This window comes from Lactuca virosa, chromosome 5 (genome assembly GCF_052849685.1).
Source record: "Lactuca virosa cultivar CGN04683 chromosome 5, Lactuca_virosa_CGN04683_v6, whole genome shotgun sequence".
In the NCBI taxonomy this organism is placed as follows: domain Eukaryota; kingdom Viridiplantae; phylum Streptophyta; class Magnoliopsida; order Asterales; family Asteraceae; genus Lactuca; species Lactuca virosa.
The window spans coordinates 404,647,241-404,667,415 of record NC_136430.1 but is presented as its reverse complement, the minus strand read 5'-3'; the positions used below and the strand labels follow the sequence as shown (position 1 = coordinate 404,667,415).

At 33.1% G+C, this 20,175-nt stretch overlaps 2 protein-coding genes across 2 annotated transcripts; both read left to right on the top strand.

Annotated features, from left to right (window-relative positions):
• Nucleotides 1-2,278: 2,278 nt before the first annotated feature.
• LOC145111404 (CDPK-related kinase 7-like) lies at nt 2,279-7,349 on the top strand. The gene is made up of 12 exons (XM_079047686.1): nt 2,279-2,539; nt 2,646-3,316; nt 3,998-4,128; nt 4,405-4,446; nt 4,576-4,684; nt 5,283-5,361; nt 5,454-5,750; nt 5,840-5,952; nt 6,047-6,154; nt 6,232-6,294; nt 6,402-6,569; nt 6,845-7,349. Exons 2-12 carry the CDS (start codon nt 2,822-2,824, stop codon nt 6,980-6,982), a joined length of 1,743 nt encoding a protein of 580 aa, XP_078903812.1. The 5' UTR covers nt 2,279-2,539; nt 2,646-2,821; the 3' UTR covers nt 6,983-7,349.
• A 10,528-nt stretch (nt 7,350-17,877) lies between these two features.
• On the top strand, nt 17,878-20,123 carry LOC145111402 (uncharacterized). Its single transcript, XM_079047682.1, has 7 exons — nt 17,878-18,032; nt 18,280-18,779; nt 18,871-18,923; nt 19,041-19,105; nt 19,195-19,273; nt 19,369-19,695; nt 19,784-20,123. The coding sequence occupies exons 2-7, from the start codon at nt 18,346-18,348 to the stop codon at nt 19,936-19,938; spliced, it is 1,113 nt and encodes a 370-aa protein (XP_078903808.1). The 5' UTR covers nt 17,878-18,032; nt 18,280-18,345; the 3' UTR covers nt 19,939-20,123.
• The last annotated feature ends 52 nt before the right edge of the window (nt 20,124-20,175 follow it).

Here is a 20,175-nt window from a genome sequence, read left to right as displayed (position 1 = left end):
ACTTCAAGAAGAAAGATCAAGGTGAACAATGTCTGGATCTACAAGCTCCAATGCAACCAACGCTTCTTCAATGACTTTATTTTTCTCTAAGGTGCACCAAGAACACTCCAAAGCACTTAAAAACACCTTCTTTTTGCTCACAAAGCTCAAACTAGGGTTAGGGTTTCAAGAGAGGGTGTTGCAGAGGTGGAGGCTGAGAATGAAATGGTTTTGGGGAAGTTAAGGAGCTTAAATAAGGCTCAAACCACGAACATAGGGTTTGGGTACTGATCGCGTACGCCTAACGTACTCATGGTACACCCAGCGTACTAGGGATGCCCTAGTACGCCCAACGTACTCCCCGTACGCGGCTAACCCAAACATCGTCCCAACTTCAAACGGTCATAACTTCTTCGTTTCAACTCCGATTTCGACGATCTTTATATCAACAGAAAGGTATTGAAGAGCTCTACAACCCTATATAATTACTTTTGACTTCAAACACATCGAACTAAATTCCATAATTCATAAAGAAGTCTGAAACACTACTTTTCCTATTTTACTCTTTGACTCCAAAGCACAAACCAAACTCTTGGATCATATAATCTACATTACCCACATCCAAATGGGTCTAAACATCTTTTTTCAAAAGCCCGAAGCCTTATGATACTTGATCTTCGGGTCTATGACCCGAATTATGAAACCATCATCTTTTATTGTTTTTTTAAGTTTTTAAATGTTTTTGTCCTTTGTTGTAAATTTTTTTTGTTATTTTTAATTTAGTATTTATTAAAATTTTATTTTTAATTTATGATTTAATTTATATTGATAATTTTAAATATTATAACATAAATAAGAAAAACAAATGGGAAAAATAGAAATTAAAAACATTAAAATAAAAATAGAAAATAAAAGGTGTTATCATATGTTATCTAGTGTTGCCCATTTCCATATTGGGTGTTATAACACCAAAGTATGAGTATGATGATGACGTGACACCTTTTGGGTGTGATAACATCTACTCTAATAAATAAAAATCTTTTTGCCACATGTCACATTTTTATTTATTTTGCCACATGTAATTTTATGGTTATTTTAAATTAATTTTTATTCCACATGTCATTTTATGATTTTTCTATTTTATTAAATTCCATATATTATTTAAATCTAATAAATTAGTGGACTTTCCTTCTATTTCAAAATTACTAAATTAAAGTTTCATTAATTTCCTTTATTTATTTATCTAAATCATTTGTTTAAATTTAACAGAGAAAAAAAAACACTTTAATTTTTATAATTCAATATTTTTTTTCTTATTTTTTCTTATAAATTCAAACTTCTCAAATATTTTGAATTTTATATTTAAATTTTATTTTAAATAAACTCATGTAATACATGAGTCTCACACCCTAGTGTAATAATATATTTTCTACATCTAAATAGCCTAAGAAACATAATTTTACGTAGATTATCACTTATTTATGTTATTACCAACACAATTATTTCAGTTTGATAGAAATTGCGATAAGTTTTGATGGTATTTGTTGATTTTTTGGAAACCGAAACATGATTAGTACAAATTGAATAATAATAAAAAATTCTTAAAAGTAGATTTAAATTTGGGAAAAGCAAAAACCATTGGTCAAAGCTCAAAGACTAAAATTGTTGGTTAGCAAAATGTTTATAAAAGAGTTTGTCCCTCCCGCTAATAAGGACAGCCTGGAAGCATCCAAAGAACCAACCCCACTCACCACCATTACACTCGAAATAAATACACCCCATAAATAATAGGGTCATCTAATCATCTCCCAACAGTACATCCATTTCTCAATTTTATATTTTTATTAAAATTTTAGCATATTCTTGATAAAAGTTAGACATTAAATCATGTATTTGTATGTATATTATAAACGACTAAAAGAAAAACATAATTTTTTTTGGATTGGGGACTTTTGAGTTTTCGGACTAGATTTGGCATACCGATTAATCATAGCTGCAAACATAAGGTCATGTCTTATGCCTAAAGTCACTGTATGCGAACCTATATAACCACAAAAGATGAGTAGTGTCTGGATTTAAATATAAATCAAATTAATTATAACATCTTCCACATATATTATCCGGTCACCACAATACAAATAGCGAAGAAAAACAAAAGCTAAACCGTTAAAGACTATTCATTTTAAATGTTTATTTAAGTTATATGGTAGATTAAACAATATATATTACAAAAGATAACTAGTAGTATTAAATTTGATGGAAGAGGGTTCAAATGGTTGCTCTTTTTGTTAATTTAAATGAAAAAGGAAGAAAACCAAGCTTGAAAAAGCAAGGCAAAGAAAGAAGGAATGGTTGGTTTCCATTGCGCCTTTCTTTTTCTTGTTTCTCTCTGCTAAGCATCTTTTCTTTCCTTCACTTTTTTGGGTTCTTTTCTTAGTCTCCCAATCTCTCAAACACTTGCCACTTTACCTTGTTGTAAAAAATAAAATCTCTGGGTTCTATACCTCCACCATTTCTTTATAATCTTCAGGTGGAAACACTTGTTCAATTCTGAATTTTAGTAAGTTTTTCTCTTTCTGACATTATTATCCTTATTTTTTTTTTGTATGATCAGAAAGTTTATTTGCTTTTCAAGTCTTGAGCTTTTCATCCCCTCTCTTTTGCAGGAATTCGGTTTTCGAGAAATTTCAAGAAATTGGACCTCCAATTTCCTTGAATTGTGGAAAGATTGCATTTTGTTCAATTATTAAGCTTTTGTTCTTGAGTTTCTTGAAACTCAATACCATAAAGCCTTATTTTTTTAATCTCTTTCTTGTTCTTTCTTTTTTGGTTTTGTGAATCCATGGGACTTTGTCATGGAAAACCCAATCAAACCCTCGAAACCCAACTCGAAAACTCCAATTTCCCGAATGAAATCGAACCAACAACACAAAATTCCCAAACAGGGAAATCATCATTCCCTTACTACAGTCCAAGTCCCTTCCATAACAGTAACGCCTTCAAGAATTCACCTGCAAATTCGAATTCAAGTGTGAGTTCGACACCTCTTCGCATATTCAAACGCCCTTTCCCACCTCCATCACCTGCAAAGCATATTCGATCGTTGCTTGCAAGGCGACATGGGTCTGTTAAGCCTAACGAGGCCTCGATTCCTGAAGGGAATGAATTCGAAGTTGGACTGGATAAAAATTTCGGGTATTCTAAGCAGTTATTAAGCCATTATGAGCTTGGAGAAGAAGTGGGTAGGGGGCATTTTGGGTATACCTGTACTGCTAAAGGAAAGAAAGGGAGTATGAAGGGCCATGATGTTGCCGTTAAAGTTATCCCCAAATCCAAGGTTTGATTTTCATCCACCATTGTTTATACTTTATATATAAAACCTTCATCATCTTCATCACCTAGTTTCCTTATGTCAACATATACCATGATAAAATAGTTGAATTGCTAAAATTACGTGGATGTGGTAAAAGCTTTGAAGGGTCATATCACATATGCAAGAAATAGCAACCTACTTTCTTTTCATTTGTTTATAATAACATTGTCATTCAAATACTAAACAATTTTCATTGCTTTAATTGATCTAATTGGGTAGATTTTTCAAAGTAAATGTCTTAATACATTTTTTTATAGAAAAAGATGAAAGTAAGATGCTATTTCTTGTGTTTAAGTCAATTTTAAACACTTTTGAGTTTTGAGCTCCTCACTAATTTCCGTGGACCCTTCACTACCTTTGAGCTCCTCACTAATCTCTATTTCTAAAAGCACATAGTGTAGTTGACTTATGAGGTCAAAATGATTATGTTTTGACTTTGTAGTTGATTTAAATACTTTAATTGTGGGACAATCACCTTTAACTTTATGAAAAAGCTACTAAAACAATCTTTGGTGTTTAATATGTCAAGAAATTAGGGTTAAAGCATTCAATCTAAAGGTACTAGATTCCAAATAGTGAAAATTTGTGTGTGTGTGTGTTTATTTATTTATTTTTATTCTTATTGAATGATTGATGTTTATGCAGATGACTACAGTAATTGCTATTGAAGATGCAAGGAGAGAAGTGAAAATATTAAAGGCTCTAACAGGGCATGACAATCTAGTTCAATTTTATGATGCTTATGAGGATGAAGACAATGTCTATATAGTTATGGAGTAAGTGTCTATTCTCCCTATTTTATATAAAGCTTTCATTGCATAAATAGTTTTATAAATATCTTCTTCTTCTATTATATATTTGCAAAGAGATTTGAACACACAAAGATGCTTTTGGTGCTCATGATTTCCCGATTTTGTCATTATTAGAGGGTATTTGAGACATTTGATCAATAACAATCACTTCTATTAAAATAAAGATGCATTACATGAATGATGTTTGTTTTGAAGGAGTTATGCTTACTATTATATAAAATGTTTTTCTGTTTTTTGTAGGTTATGTAAAGGAGGTGAACTATTAGACAGGATACTTGCAAGGTATTCATAAAATTCAATCTTATAAACAAGCACAATTTTGGAGAGTTTTTTTTTTTGAAAGAGCTGATTATTTGTAAGCTGATTATTTTGGAGAGTTTGTAAGCTGATTATTTGTAATTGTTTTTTTAGGGGTGGAAAATATTCAGAAGAAGATGCAAAGGCTGTTATGGTCCAGATTTTAAGAGTCACAGCCTATTGTCATCTTCAAGGTGTTGTTCATCGTGACCTCAAGCCTGAGGTAAAAAAAAAAAAAAAAAAAAAATTCATAATCTTTCATTCTTTTGTATGTGTTAACTTTTATAGTCATTTATTTCAATATTTAGCTTCTATTATATTACAATTAATATATACTAAATGATCTTTTTATTTGACTTTTGCGTGTTCAATAAAGTATTCTTTTGCCTTTAAAAAAAGGCAGAACTTTCTAGTTTAGATTGTAATATTTTTTGGAAAGTGTCCAATCCAACTTTACCAAATTGACCTTTAGCAACCATTACAAGATACTTGTGAAGTTGATTATGTTACAAAGGTTTTTACTTAATTTTGTCTTGTCAAAGGCTATTTTAAGTATTTGATTATTAGTCAAAAGACCTTAATTTGACTATGTGTCATATGCATTATATCAATGCAGAATAACACAACATACTTTCACCATTATATCAATTTAGCCACTGAACTATTATTTTTTTACGATTAATTCAACAACAATTTAGTAGCTAAATCGATAAAAGTTAATAGTTCATGAGCTAAATCGATAAAATGGAGAAAGTAAATTCCACTTTTTTTGTACTTTGAATTTATAATTTGTTACTTATATTTCTTTTGTGTCACTTCAGAATTTTCTATTTACATCAAAGGACGAACATTCCCTCCTTAAAGCCATTGACTTTGGACTCTCTGACTACGTAAAGCCAGGTATATTTTCATTATCATTATTATTATCATTATCATTATCATTACATGATTATTATTATTATTATCATATAATAATAATTATTTATGTGCAGATGAGAGGTTGAATGATATTGTTGGAAGTGCATACTATGTAGCACCTGAAGTTCTCCATAGATCATATGGGACTGAAGCTGATATGTGGAGTATTGGTGTTATTGCATATATTCTTCTATGTGGAAGTCGACCCTTCTGGGCCCGCACAGAGTCCGGAATCTTCCGGGCTGTTCTTAAGGCGGACCCCAACTTTGAGGAAGCCCCATGGCCGTCTTTATCATCTGATGCAGTTGACTTTGTCAAAAGGCTTTTAAACAAAGATTATCGCAAGAGACTTACAGCTTCACAAGCCCTAAGTAAGCTTTCACTAAATAAATAAATATATATCTCTCAAATACCCTTTTACTACAACATATATATATAATAAAATGAATCTTGTGATTAGGTCATCCATGGCTTGCGAGTTATCATGATGTGAGAATACCTTTAGACATGATAATCTTCAAGACTGTAAAATCGTATATATGTTCGTCTCCTCTAAGAAGAGCTGCTTTAGGGGTATGTAATATCTTTTCCTTTTTCTTTTTCTTTTTTTAATTAAGTGTTTTCTGGATAAATAATGTTTAAAAATATTTATTATGCCACCTGGCAGGCTGTTGCAAAGATACTGACAATTACCGAGCTAGGTTATCTTCGTGACCAATTTATGTCACTAGGGCCAAACAAAAATGGATTCATATCCATGCAGAATTTCAAATCGGTTAGTTTTTTTTTTTTTTTTGGCAAATGAAAGTTTATATTTTGTGGTGTCGTACTAAACTTTATAACATTCTGAAGGCTTTGATGAAGAATTGCACGGATGCTGTAAAGGACTCTCGTGTGCTAGATTTTGTCCATATGGTACTTTCCTCAAATACCCTTTTAGTGGTTGAGATAAATAATCAAGTAGAAAGAATCCTGATAAAAAGAGCTAAATAGAAATATTATCTTTTGTTTTACTTTTACAGGTGAGTTCTCTTCAATATAAAAAATTTGATTTTGAAGAATTTGGAGCAGCAGCCATTAGCATTCATCAGCTAGAAGCAATGGAAAATTGGGAGCAACTTGCTCGCCGTGCCTATGACCTTTTTGAGAAAGATGGCAACCGCCCTATCATGATTGAAGAACTTGCCTCGGTACGCACCCTACCCCCTACCCCTACCCCACCCTACCTACCCTACTTTTTGCTATTCAAGATTCTGTAAAAAAGTTATTCTTTTAGCAACCCCTGAGCAGATCAGCAGATCAGGTATACATACAGTGGTCTGCTAGGTGGCTGACATAAAAGCGAAGGGCCCACAAGGCGCCCAATCCACTTTTTGTGGGATATATTATATATTATATATTATATATTATATATTAAAGATTAAAGATTATAACATATACATATATTGTTGATATAAAAATGCAGGAACTTGGGCTTAGCCCATCGATACCGGTTCATGTGGTTCTTCAGGATTGGATAAGACATGCGGATGGAAAGCTTAGTTTCTTGGGGTTCATAAGGCTTCTACATGGAGCCTCATCTCGTGCGTTCCAAAAGGCGTGAGTTAATGTCAAAATAACAATACATCATATTATGCCATTACAAAAATGGCTCGAGGATATAAAAGTCTTTCAAGAAATAGAAACAAGGAAACACGTACGTATGTTAAGTTATGCCAAACAAAGTCGCGTATTGTTTGTCAAAATCTAGAGAATTGTACAGAGGTAGGAGGTCTCACTTCTCAGTGTGTTTAGTGTAGAAAACCGTGTAATGGTTGAGTGAGTTTTGTGCCGATTTTATGTCAACTTTTTTTTTTCTTTCTTTTTTCGTTAGGTTGCTTGTGTTTAAGATGGCTTCTTGTTGTGTACTTCTAAACACTTTTATATATGTTATCTTAATAATGGTCGAAATGACTTTGTTTGGTGTATAAGACATCTTCGGGCATGTTTGTTTCCTTGTACATATTTGTTATATGGAGCATGATTGGACAAGCTTTTTATCTTTGGGCATTTACGTCTTTTGCATATACGATAATCAATAGTAATTTTATTCTATTTTTTTGGTTCAATGAAAATTTACATTTTGTCTTATTGATATCAGTTTATATACAAGTTTTTTTTGAAAGAGCAGTTTATATACAAGTTCAATGTATGTTAAATACAGTATTATTACTTGTACTCTCTTGCATAGCAACCATATCTAAGTGATCATGATTTAAGTACAAGCTATTTGGATGTTCTTTTATTTCTTAGTTTAAGTACATATAAATAGACTTGATTGATATTTTCTTAAGTCATTATTGCATAAATATTTCCATTGTTTCTCAGCCCATTCTTTTCGTTTGTAAGGTGAAAAACACTATTACTCTTTACTCGAATCCATACCTGGTCCCACAACATCTCGAGTTGTAGTTTTCAACTCTTTCTTTCTACACATGGGTATGTTATATGCACCCACTCAATAATTATAGAACACTAACTCAACTAAAACATGGGTAAGGACCCCACAAGAAGGTATAATGCAAAGAATTCATTAGGCTTTAGTTGGCAAAAAGAATTAATTTGATTCTAAAAAGTGAACCCCACGTGTCCCCATCATAAGAAAGAACAAATGCCTTCTTATTTTATGATGGAAATATTACTAATTTGATGGTTGCTTAATTAATAAAACTATCCAATTATTGATTAAATGTTCAATAAGAACAAAATACAAATACTAACGGACCAAAAATCACGATTCTGAATTGATTTCGGGTCGGTTGCTAACAAACAAAAAATAAAGAAAAATCATGTATATTATATATTAAAACAAAGAACAAAATACAAATTCAGTTTACTATTTATGCTAAACTTGGTATTCAACTCCAATTAACTATTTTCTTTTCTCAATATATAGTTTAGGTATCTCTGGTACCATGTTTGCAACTTTATTGATGGGATCAATGTTTTAATGAAGAGATATAGGATCAAAAGTGCTAATTATTCGATTATGTTGCCAACCACTTTATAGGAATGGAAGTGAATATCAAAGTCTTGATATTGATGGAAGATAGTATAATCTTGGCCATTTGATTTTGTATTTTATATTTTTTTCAAAATTAACTATATTCTTATTGAGCGGTTTCAACACATTTGACGAATTCCTTTTTAGAAAGACTAACTCAACACATCACATATTATACTCTTAAATCAATACATTTTGTTTCCGATAAGACTAACTTGAATCTTTAACCTTTGACTGATGGACATAGATCCAAACAACACCAGACTTAAACGGTCATCCTTTGACTAGAGACATTGTTTCAACAATACATGGTATTGTTAAGTCAAAATTATTTTTGGTAAGTTGATGTATTACCTGTCGGGAAAAAAATAAGTATGCCACCTAACAACCGATTGATATGAACCAAATAACATCATATAACAAACAACAACAAGAATATATCTACAAGAGCAACAAATATGTTAATAGAAACAACACATCAAATCGAAAACAAAAGAAGATAAGCATATAACGCGGTTTCATTATGGATGGAGTAGTAACAAATGAAGATAAGCATATAACATGGCTTCATTATTGATGTGGTAGTAACACCCACAAGAAGAAATAAATGCCGATATTATTGGTACAAACAAAAATTACAAAGTGTTAGCTTATAACCGATGCTTCAACTCATAAAAATTTATTGAGATAAAACGACTAAATGTACAGAGGAAAACAATTAATAAACTTGATCAAGATGTTGTTTGTTTTTTCACATAAAAAAGATATGCAGGCTGCGGACCATATCTACATACATCTGCAGTAGAAGAGATAGATCAAATATCTACAGTCTGCAAAAGAAGACTGTTTGCTTTTTAAAGATTGCATTATGCTAAAATAAACAAAATGATAAAGTATATATTTTATCTTTGGTCAATATTTTTTCAATAGCGGGTCTAGAACTAAACACCACATGGTTCACTATTTAAGTGAAACCGTTAGAAAATGAAAAAAAAAATATTAGTTGCGGGTCCAGGTCGGATCATATTAACATGATAGAAAATGTAAAAAACAAAAAATGAAAAAGTATTACTTTTGTATGCTCTTTTAATTGCAATCTCTCTAATTCACATGATAAAATTTTATACTTGGTCGTTATGTCAACAAGTAGTGAACATAAACCAACTCTTATATGTTAATGTTGATCATTATCTTCTTCTACTTTTATGTATCATTCATTTAAAAAAAACTTGGAAGTTGAAATGTGAATCAAAGGCTTGAAAATTGGAAGTGAATTCAAATAAAGTTTTAAACAAAGACCAAAAAGATGAAAAATGAATTTTGAAATTGTCAAATACATTAAGAAAATACCCCCTTAAATCAAATAATAAAGCTCTTGGAAGTTGGAACTTGGAAAACAATAAACAATTGTCATTTATCAAATACATTAACAAAATCGTCAACCTCGTTGAATCGGTAAAAAATTCAAATAACAATGAACATTGGAAATGATTAATTGAACGTAATTAAACAAAGTTACAAAGACCTTAAATCAAAGACAAAAGTAATACAATTTTGAAGTGAGAATCGTACAAACATGTTGGAATGTGAGTCTGGTCGGTCGGTGGTGTCGTAGTAAGAAGGCGGGCAGGCGGGCGACGAGAGTCGGCTGGTTGAGGGCACAGAGAGTGTTGAGGGCATCGATCACATTCACAACGACCTTTACAATTGTTTTAATTTCTCATGACTTTTTTTACTTTTCTGTTTAATTACAAATTTTTAATGAGTCATTGTTTTTTTGGCTTACTACACACAGATTGGGTATTTGATTGCGTATTGAAATATAAACTTTAGGCTTCTAAATTTTTTTTGTTCCTTCTAAATACTACCAGATAGTTCACTCAAAATTTGTAAAGTGGGTCATACTTTTTTTGTTATATAAATCTCTATATTATGTAAAAAATTAGGTGGGTCAGGACCCACCTTCATCAAACATAAACTCGTCATGGTATTTTCTATAATAAAATTATTTTTTGAACTTAGAACTTTTATGATTTTATTATAATCGGTTAACAAAACTAAAATGGCTAAAATGACATATTTGGACAATAATAAAACAATTACAATCTTCATAAAAATTACTACCAAACATGTTCTTGGAAATCAAATTATGATTTACAATTTATTAAGGTGACAATATTAAAAGATATATTTAAAAAAACTAAAACAATCGCTTTAAGCTAGGTTTATTTGAAAGACAAATTTATGTTTTAAGTTTGCGTAATCATATACTACTTTGTTTATTGGTAGTTAATGTAATGTTTTTGATTACTACTTTGTTTATTGGTAGTTAATGTAATGTTTTTCCACTTTGTTGGCCAGATTAAAGAAGCATACTAAATAAATTAACGTAGCTATTTGTCAGGGGTGCTTTTTAGGCTAGAAGACTCTGGTCCATATTTGCGTCAATAAGAGGATGTGCAGACATTTTAAGGTCTGCGGTATTCTTAAAGATAAGCAAACTGCAAAGTCTAATGTGTGCGCGTGGTCTACACGACGCAGAGAAAAAAGATCAAGAAGATCTACAGGCAAAAAACAAACGTCACCTAAATCCATTTATGCAATCTTGTTAATGTATGATACTTGTACAAGTCATCCGATCAATCTCTAAATAAATCCAAGTATGTTACTTAGAAGTTGCATACTTGTATGCTACAACTTTTCGTATACATACGTGATATTTGATATATTGGGGCTTCAAGCCCATATTAGACAATTTGTTGTACAAAACTTTGAAGTCGTATAAATATACGTCACATGCTATGTTACTTATTGAGTTTAACCTCTCTAGATTTCCTTATAGACAAACACAAGTAGATATTTATTTTAACATATGATGTGTAATGGATAGTCTATAAAATATACTTGAAAATCATTCTATTTAATAATGGTGCCAAAAGCTTTGATAAGGGCATCGGGTATATACTTGAAATACAAATTTAGTTTTACATTTACAATTCCTAACAAACCAAACTGACTATCTACACCAGTGGACCTGATCAGCAATAACATAACTTAGATAAGTAAGGGCGTCGAACACATAGAGAAAAAAAGTCTACTAATATATTAATATAATCATATTATTCAATCTCAAAAGAAAACATATAATGGGAATTAAATAGTGTCACTAGCATAATCATATAAATTATTAAACAAACAAAACAACCACGTCTAACTATATAGATAACATAATCTGAAGGTACTCATACTTGTATTTAATCCATCTTAGTTCAATTAATTAATATTATTTAAATGATATTGGTAAGTTATCCATTGATTCTTAAATTGATTTGATCAGATGGTCAAGTCACTAATCTTATGATTCTAAGTTGTCTATCAGCAAAGATAACTCCATAGACTCAATCTATTCAATCATATTATGTAATGACTCAATATGTATGATTAGTCCCAGGGTTAGTGGCAACTTATCAGATCTGTTTACGCCTCAACTGATCAAGTTTTGATCTCCCAGTTGTTATAACTAAATAGTTGATTCAAGATACATAATTTGAACCTAATCTTTAGATCTTGCACTCAGTTACATAAACATAACAAAATCAACATTAATACACATGGTTTTTTAATTGAGCATTAACATAATAAATTAAATAACTCTTAATACCAAGTATCAATTAATCATTAAAACTAGGGTTTCACAAAGAGTAAATAATCATAAAGGGTTTAGGGCGTGTTTGACAAAAGTAGCTGTTAGTTGGAAGCGGTTAGCGGGTAGCTGGTAGCGGGTAGCATGTAGCGGGTAGCTGGTAGCGGGAAGCTGTAGCTTTTATTTGTTATATGAGTGTTTGGCAAAAGTAGCTGGAAGCTTTTGAAATATATAAAATTACATAAAAGGACAGTTGATTAAAAATAAATAAATATATAAATATATTTTTAAGGGTAATTATGGCAATTGATTTCAAAAGCTAAGTAGCGTTTTGTTAAACGCTACATAAAGTAGCTTTTAGATTTGAAGCGTTTTGTTTAAACTAAAAGCTAAACGCTCGTACTGCCAAACGAAGCTTTTTGTTTAAATTAGAGCGTTTTGTCAAAAGCTAAAAGCTAGAAGCTCCCAAAAGCTCCGTGCCAAACACACCCTTAATCTGAAATCTTAAAAATAACATGCAAGCAATCAATAAGCTAACTAATAATAGATAGAAAAGTAAACAAACTAATAACCTTATGATTCTTCCTTCGATCTTCAGATTTTTGCTTCCATATCATCCACTCGACTGTTATAGCCCTTAGACCCTAAAAATGGCCTTCTCTGGACGTTTCCTTCAGAATTCTTCTTATTTTATGACGTGTTTATGCTTTGGACGAATTTGAGACTATATTTATAGTTTCTTAGAATCGACTTAAATCGCGGCGAGAAATAATAAATTCGAAAAATATATTCAGAATCTTCTGAATTCCTTCCATGCTTAACTCCAACTGACTTCCTTGTTCAATACTTAACAAAATTATGTCCAAAATGACCATTTTCAGCTACTAAATCACCAACATGTCATTTTCAGCTACAAAATATAAATATAAAACAATTAAACGCCTTATGTTCGTAAAAATACCAAAAATGACAATTTTCAGCTACTAAATCACCAACATCAAAATATCTCACACTTGGATTTTGTTTGTCCTTAAGCAAACTATATATAACTCAAGTCAAATTTAAAACTTTCATTACATAAGATAACCCTATTCTAAACCCACCAATTTTATTAAGTTTCAATGCGCATATTTGTGTCTAAATCTTAATAACTTTTCCAACTTTAAATTCTCACAATCTTCATAAATGTTCCCCACTTAGTACGAATAATACGGACTTTTGCATCCCTTCAAATATACCCTTATTAAAAACTACTTAACCTCAAGGTATTTTTTTTTCAAGTTCCCATATTTTAGATATTATCTCGTAGTAATGTTTCTATATAGGATACCACTTTCCACATTTCTTTGATACATAACTCTCTCCTTGATATAACTTTATTGCATATAGTACCAAATTTACTAACTTTAGCTTGTGACTTCCTATGAGAGATTTTTGGGTACATGTTATTGCTCCTCCCAAAAGGCACTAAAAGAAGTTCATGACTTTCGATACAATCCATGTAATGATAATTTTACCCGATGGTCCTTTACCAAATGGCTCATGGTCACTAGACATTAAATTTCCTTAAGGGTTTACTATCTCAAATTGTAAAGGCCACAGACTAACATCTCCCTTTGAGCTCAACTAGAAAACTTGACATCAACCTTTATTGGTTAAAATATATATTTGAATTGTAAAGGCCACATATTTCATATTTGGAACTTTATTTCCTTCATTTTTATCCTAATTGTGAAACTTGACATCAACCTTTATTGGTTAAAATATATTTTTAGGTAGGGGTATATTTCAGCAAACAATGCACAAATATAGTACCCTCATACAACACAAGTTCACATTTTTGTTTCATGATTTCACTAAATCTATAAAGTCACATATATACTATAACATATCCATTAAAAGATACATGTGAGTGCCCTCAATGTTTAAAAAAAAGGTTCTCTAATGCCCTTAATGAAGATAAATCATGACGCCACTACATACCACCACTACAACATGAAATTTGTTTGAATTTGAGTCATAAACGTTATGTATGCTTGTCACATATTGAGTATTCCATACATATCTCATGCCTCTGTGATGTCCCTAGGAACCCTACATAACCCTTATACCAACCTTCCCACATATACATGCTAATTGGTTTCATCATGCCATAGGCTCATCATGGAAGAAAAAATAGTTTCAGATTAATTGTATCGAGCTTGTAGTTACCTTCATTATCAAGCCATATGTAACGTACCATTTTCACAACAAAAAATTATCATTTTTATTTAAGTAAACCTTCCCAATTATAAATCCGTTATGGAGAAAACCATTTATTTCAAATACAATTATAAAAATCAGGATAATATTAAAGCGTGAAATCTTCATTGTTATTGATGAATGTGTACAGTCACGCCTTCGCCTTCCCATGACGACTGATGATACCTGAAACAATAAGCAACTGGGTAAGCACAAAGCTTAGTGAGTTTCCCCCAAAATACCCCATACGATAAACATACAAGCATGCATAACTGCTGCTCTTCGGCCTTCGGGCTGTCTGGACCGCCTCGCAGGCCTTCAGTCTATCTGGGTCGGAATATCAAGGTTTTTTGGCCTACCGCCTCAACCTAACCGCTCCTCCCGACCCTCCGTGCATTCTGCTTACAGCCAGCCTGCACCGAGTATCTTGGCCTACAACACAAAGCATGACCGCCTCAACGCACTACCACCATATGTCAACATGTAAACAATCAGGATCAAGTAGGCACATAATTCAGGCAAACATCAATCCTACAGCTCACTACTGCCTACTATACCTCTCACAACATCCTGTCCCTCTACCAACTAACCTCCATGAAATGTGTAAATCAATGATCCTACTCTAGAGCCGCAACCAAACAAGGAACAGGCAAGAAAGCCTAAATCAATAGTTCTTAGGCTATCCTACATGACAACATACAATCCGTAGGGCACTCCACTAGATAATAACCAACAAGTACAAATAACATACAGATCCAACAATGCATTCTAGCATAGCAACATCCTATATACCATGATACCGATCTAACATATCACTACAACATAACAACATCCTATATAACAGGATACCAATCTAACAGATCACTATAACATAGTAACATACTAACTATCAAAAATCCAAAGAATGCATGACCGTATATATTCAGAGGTGAGATAGCCACCCGGACAGGTGGTCCTACTCTAGAACCACAACCAAATAAGGAACAGGTAAGTGAGCCTAGACCAAGAGTCCTCAGTCTATCCTACATGAATATATACAGTCCCTAAGGCATCCCTCTACTAATAGGTAACCAAAACTAGTGGGCCATCATTGATACCTTCGATCCACGGTACAATGAGGAGAAACTCACTTGAATCAAAGAACTCTGGACACTGCGATACAATTCTTTTTTCAGCGTTGCTCGATCCCGCGAATCCACTAACACCAAAACCAAATAGAATCTCAATCAACAGCCCAAAATCCACAAGTTGGACTCAAAGTCAAACTTGTTAAAAAATTCAACGGTCAACGAAAGTCAACGAAAGTCAACAGTCAGCAGATCCGCACGACGTGACCATATATGGCTCACGTCGTGAGCCACTACAGGACAAAATAATCGAGTCTCACGACCCTCACAACGTGAGATGCATCTCCTCACGTCGTGAGATCAGTCTGGAAGACATTTTGATCCAAAAACTTGTGAATCCATTAAGCAACTAATCCATCTTTTCTAGGAGGCTTCCTAACACTCCAAGCATCATAAAAATCGATGCTTTAAGGTCTTGTATGTCCAATACAAGACTTGGGCTCAAACTAGGTCATTCATGGAGAAAAAGAAGATAAATTCTCATGCATGAACTCCAACATCATTCAAACTCCAGATCTATAACATATAAGCACTAAGGGACCCTAAGGACCCATAAAGTTGCCAACTTTATGGAGTCACAACACCTCGACTCTTAAGATATTGGATAAATATGCATAAAACCTTTGATCTAGCAACAAGGAAACATAAAGCTTGGATCTTGGTTACTCACATTGGTCCAGAAGTGTAGCTAAATGTTGCAAATGAAGCTTCCAAGCTGCAACTATACGTTCATGATGATCTCTTCCTCTTCAAGGCACCAAAACTCAACAAAAAGTTCAGGAATAACAATGAGAGGCTAGGGTTTGGGTTTTACTAAGTTTAGGGACGAAGGAGGCTGTTTAGAAACCCCAAAATGAGCTTTATGGTGTTTAAATACGAAGGAAAACCCTAAAGATCATGGGCGTGGGCTGCAGCGTATCTCACGTCGTGAATCTTTTTGCTCACGTCGTGAGCCCAGTCTAAATCAGAATCTTCATTTAACCACTCCTCACGTCGTGACCCTTCTATGGCTCACGTCGTGAGCCTTGGTTTTACCCCAAAACCTTGCCTTGACTCTTTGAAACCCTAAATTGATTTGATACGGAGAACCGGGTGTTACACCATACCTTTAATTTAACTAGACTACAACGTCTAAGGAAAAACACATTATCACCAATACAACTCCTTTATCCCAGTGGACAATAAGCTAACCAACTGGCATGATATTTATTTCCTTGATCATGATGGTCACAACATTTATAGGTCATGACATACTCCTCCCCAACTTGCAAGAAGTCCTTATATTGATGAGTAGAACTTCAAATTCTTCAAAGGATCAACATACTGTGTAGCCACATACTACACTCCAAAGTCTCAAAACATACCAATATGCGAGAATCCATTGTGCCTACTCCGAGTCTACCCAATATCCTACCCAATAAAGGTGGATCAATCCTCGACATATTGTCTCCCCCTAAGGGAAACACACTCGTAAGCCCTTCCTTGAAGGACTCCACATAATGCACACATATATCGTGAGTATGTTCCGCTCTAATACCACTAGCCACATATTGAGAGTTTGATGCCTACTTCCTACTTGTGGGACGTCTTGACCTCATATGAAAACAAGACCAATCTTCCTACATACACATGCCAACGGGTTTACCATACCTTGAACTCATCATGGAAGCCACAATATCTCCCTACCAGTTATGTAGAAGTCAATATGGTTCTTTTCGCCACTAAGCCCCCTTAACTTAGCCATAATCCATTGTCTATACACAACGTATTATCACTAATGTGACCCTTTCGATCCAAATTGGCAATGAACCTAAAATGTACAATCTTCATCTTCACGGTCCATAAGATCACACCATTTACAGTCTATAAGATCACACCATTTCACAGTCTTAATGGTATGCTATTTATAATGTGTCTTAATTGTTTTTTATTGTTACTTCTTACATATGTTTTTCGAATCGGCACAATGAGCATTTGGTTCAATGTAAAACAACCAATTTATTTTGATATTGGATATTTGACCAAATAAATTTGCAACATTAACCATCATATATATTTGAACCTATGAAGCTCTATTTTAGAGGGTGTTTAGCTAAACTTATTTAAACTCCTTTTTAGTTTATTACGGTTCCACACCAGTATAAACTAAAAAGAGTGTTTGAATAGAAATAGTTTATCAAAATATCGTACCGAAAATAAGTTAATAAGTTAAAATCTATAAGTAAGTTCCCTAACTTATTACTTACAAGTTATAAGCTATATATTGAAATTGACAAGTACTTATACCAAACACCCCTTGAGAGACATTGACCCAATGTTCGTAAGCAAAATGCGGATGATCATGATATTGTCACCTTTCAAAAAAAATCGAAATTACTTTTTCAATTTCTACTGTATATTGATAAAAATAATACACGATTTTGTATTTATTTTTGGATAAAAAGTATAAACTTTCGTATCCGTCGGTAATTAACTAGTCGATGATGATAAGCACGCTTTCCTAGCCACCACAAAGACGAAGTAAACTGAAGAAGAAAAAAAAAACGCACAGCTTCGTCCGACCACAGTCGCCGGAAAACTTGATTCTTACTCAGCTCCGGTACTTTTATCTTGCTTTTATGATTTCAATCTTAAAATCAGCTTTTATATCTGTATTTGCGTGCATCTGTTTCTGATTGTTAATCCATTTGCTAGAATGATTTTTGGTTCCCCGTTTCATGCTTTCAATCAGCAAACAATCTGATAAATTACTTTTCAATTAGTAATCAAAATGTTTTACTTCGAACTGATTAAAGTTTGTTCATAAGTATCGGGTTTCCATTTATTTTGTGTGATTCTACGAACAGGGGAAGGAGGAACTATTCTAGGGCTTGGTTGATAAAAAAAAAAAAAGAACTGCGCTTTTGTATGATATGTTGTACTTGGTGCGTGAGAACCTCTTCATCGGCAACATCAATGCAGCTGCAGAAGTACTTTTGAATGGCAGTGAAGGAATCACCCATATCTTATCAGTTCTGAGCTCGGCTTCTATCAGCTTTTTCTCAGAATGGAAATCCAGTTTCTCAGTTCCTACCAAAGAGATTCGCACTGTGTACATGGGGGATTCAGATTCAAATGAAAATTCAGAGGGTGATGTATCAGATAAAACCGCATTATCCTCCAAGAAGATTCTTTATGTACTCGAGAATGCAGGAAAGGATTTGAATCTGGTGAGGATGGCTGTGCCATTGAGAGACATGGAGAGCGAGAATTTGCTTGATTCTTTAGAAGTTTGTTTGGATTTCATTGATGAAAGTAGGAAAAAGGGTTCAGTTTTGGTTCATTGCTTTGCAGGTGTATCCAGAAGGTAAATCAAAATCTTACATACTAAATACTAATTTCTCATTTTATCTATTACTTTCATGTTTATACACCTATATATATTGTGTTCATTGCAGTGCAGCCATCATCACAGCATACCTGATGAGAACTGAAAGAATTTCTCTAGAAGGTTTGAAAACAGCTAATTTTTCAGTATTTATCGTCTTATTTATTAATCATTTTACATTTTCTTTCATTGGATATGAAATGTCTCTTTCCATTTTTGTCCACCTAAATATCCCTGCAGATGCACTTGAATCGTTACGCCAAAGCAATGAATCTGTTTGCCCTAATGATGGATTTTTAGAACAGGTAAAGACAAAATTAAATACAAAATTACAAATAATAATAATAATAAACAATACGAGTGTCTGGTTTTATATTTCTTTTTCTGCTTGTAGTTGAGCATGTTTGAAGATATGGGTTTCAAGGTTGACCATTCAACCACTATATATAAACGCTTCCATTTGAAGGTTTTAGGTGCGTGTTTGACTGTTTTCTTACCCAAATTCTTTAATTTGTAAATATATTTTGTAATTCTCAACATTTGACGTTTATGCCCTTGTGGTATTTAGGCGACTCATACAACCGAGGAGAGAAAATCGACACCACAAAGTTTGCTGCTGACCCTGGCTTGGCCAAGAAAGAAGTCACTATCGGGACCGGAACGGCATCACAGAAAGAAGTGATTCCGACTCCGATTCCGACTCCGGCGTCTGCATTCCGGTGTAAAAAATGTAGGAGAGTTGTTGCATTGGAGGAGAATGTTGTGAGTCATGTTCCAGGGGAAGGGGAGAGTTCATTTGAGTGGCATAGAAGGAGAAGTGACAACTATTTTAACAAATATGATGAGCTTGAATGCACCTCCATTTTTGTTGAGCCTCTTCGTTGGATGAAAACAGGTTTGACTGACTTTGACCCCTCTACTATTTGTGCATTATATTAAAAGCATCGTATTTAAATTTTTAAGAAATGTGAAATATGATCCAGTGGAAGAAGGTGCATTGGAAGGAAAGCTGTGGTGCAGTCACTGTGAAGGGAGGTTGGGTTACTTTAATTGGTCAGGAATTCAGTGTAGCTGTGGGAGCTGGATCACTCCAGCCTTTCAGCTCCATAGAAGCCGAGTTGATATCAGCACTCTTTAAAAAATAAAAATAAATAAAAACTTTTATGCTCTCTTTCTTCAATAATATTATACAAAAATCACACTCATCATTTCATTGTTTGTTATTTCTAAATCATACAATTCCATTTCAAACGGATATTTTATCTGTATGATCCAGGATTCAAACTCATGTGTGCCTAATGCTATCTGACATATTTTTTTCTATATATGAGTGTAGACAATCATTCATGAATTATTATTGATCATTTTTTTTATT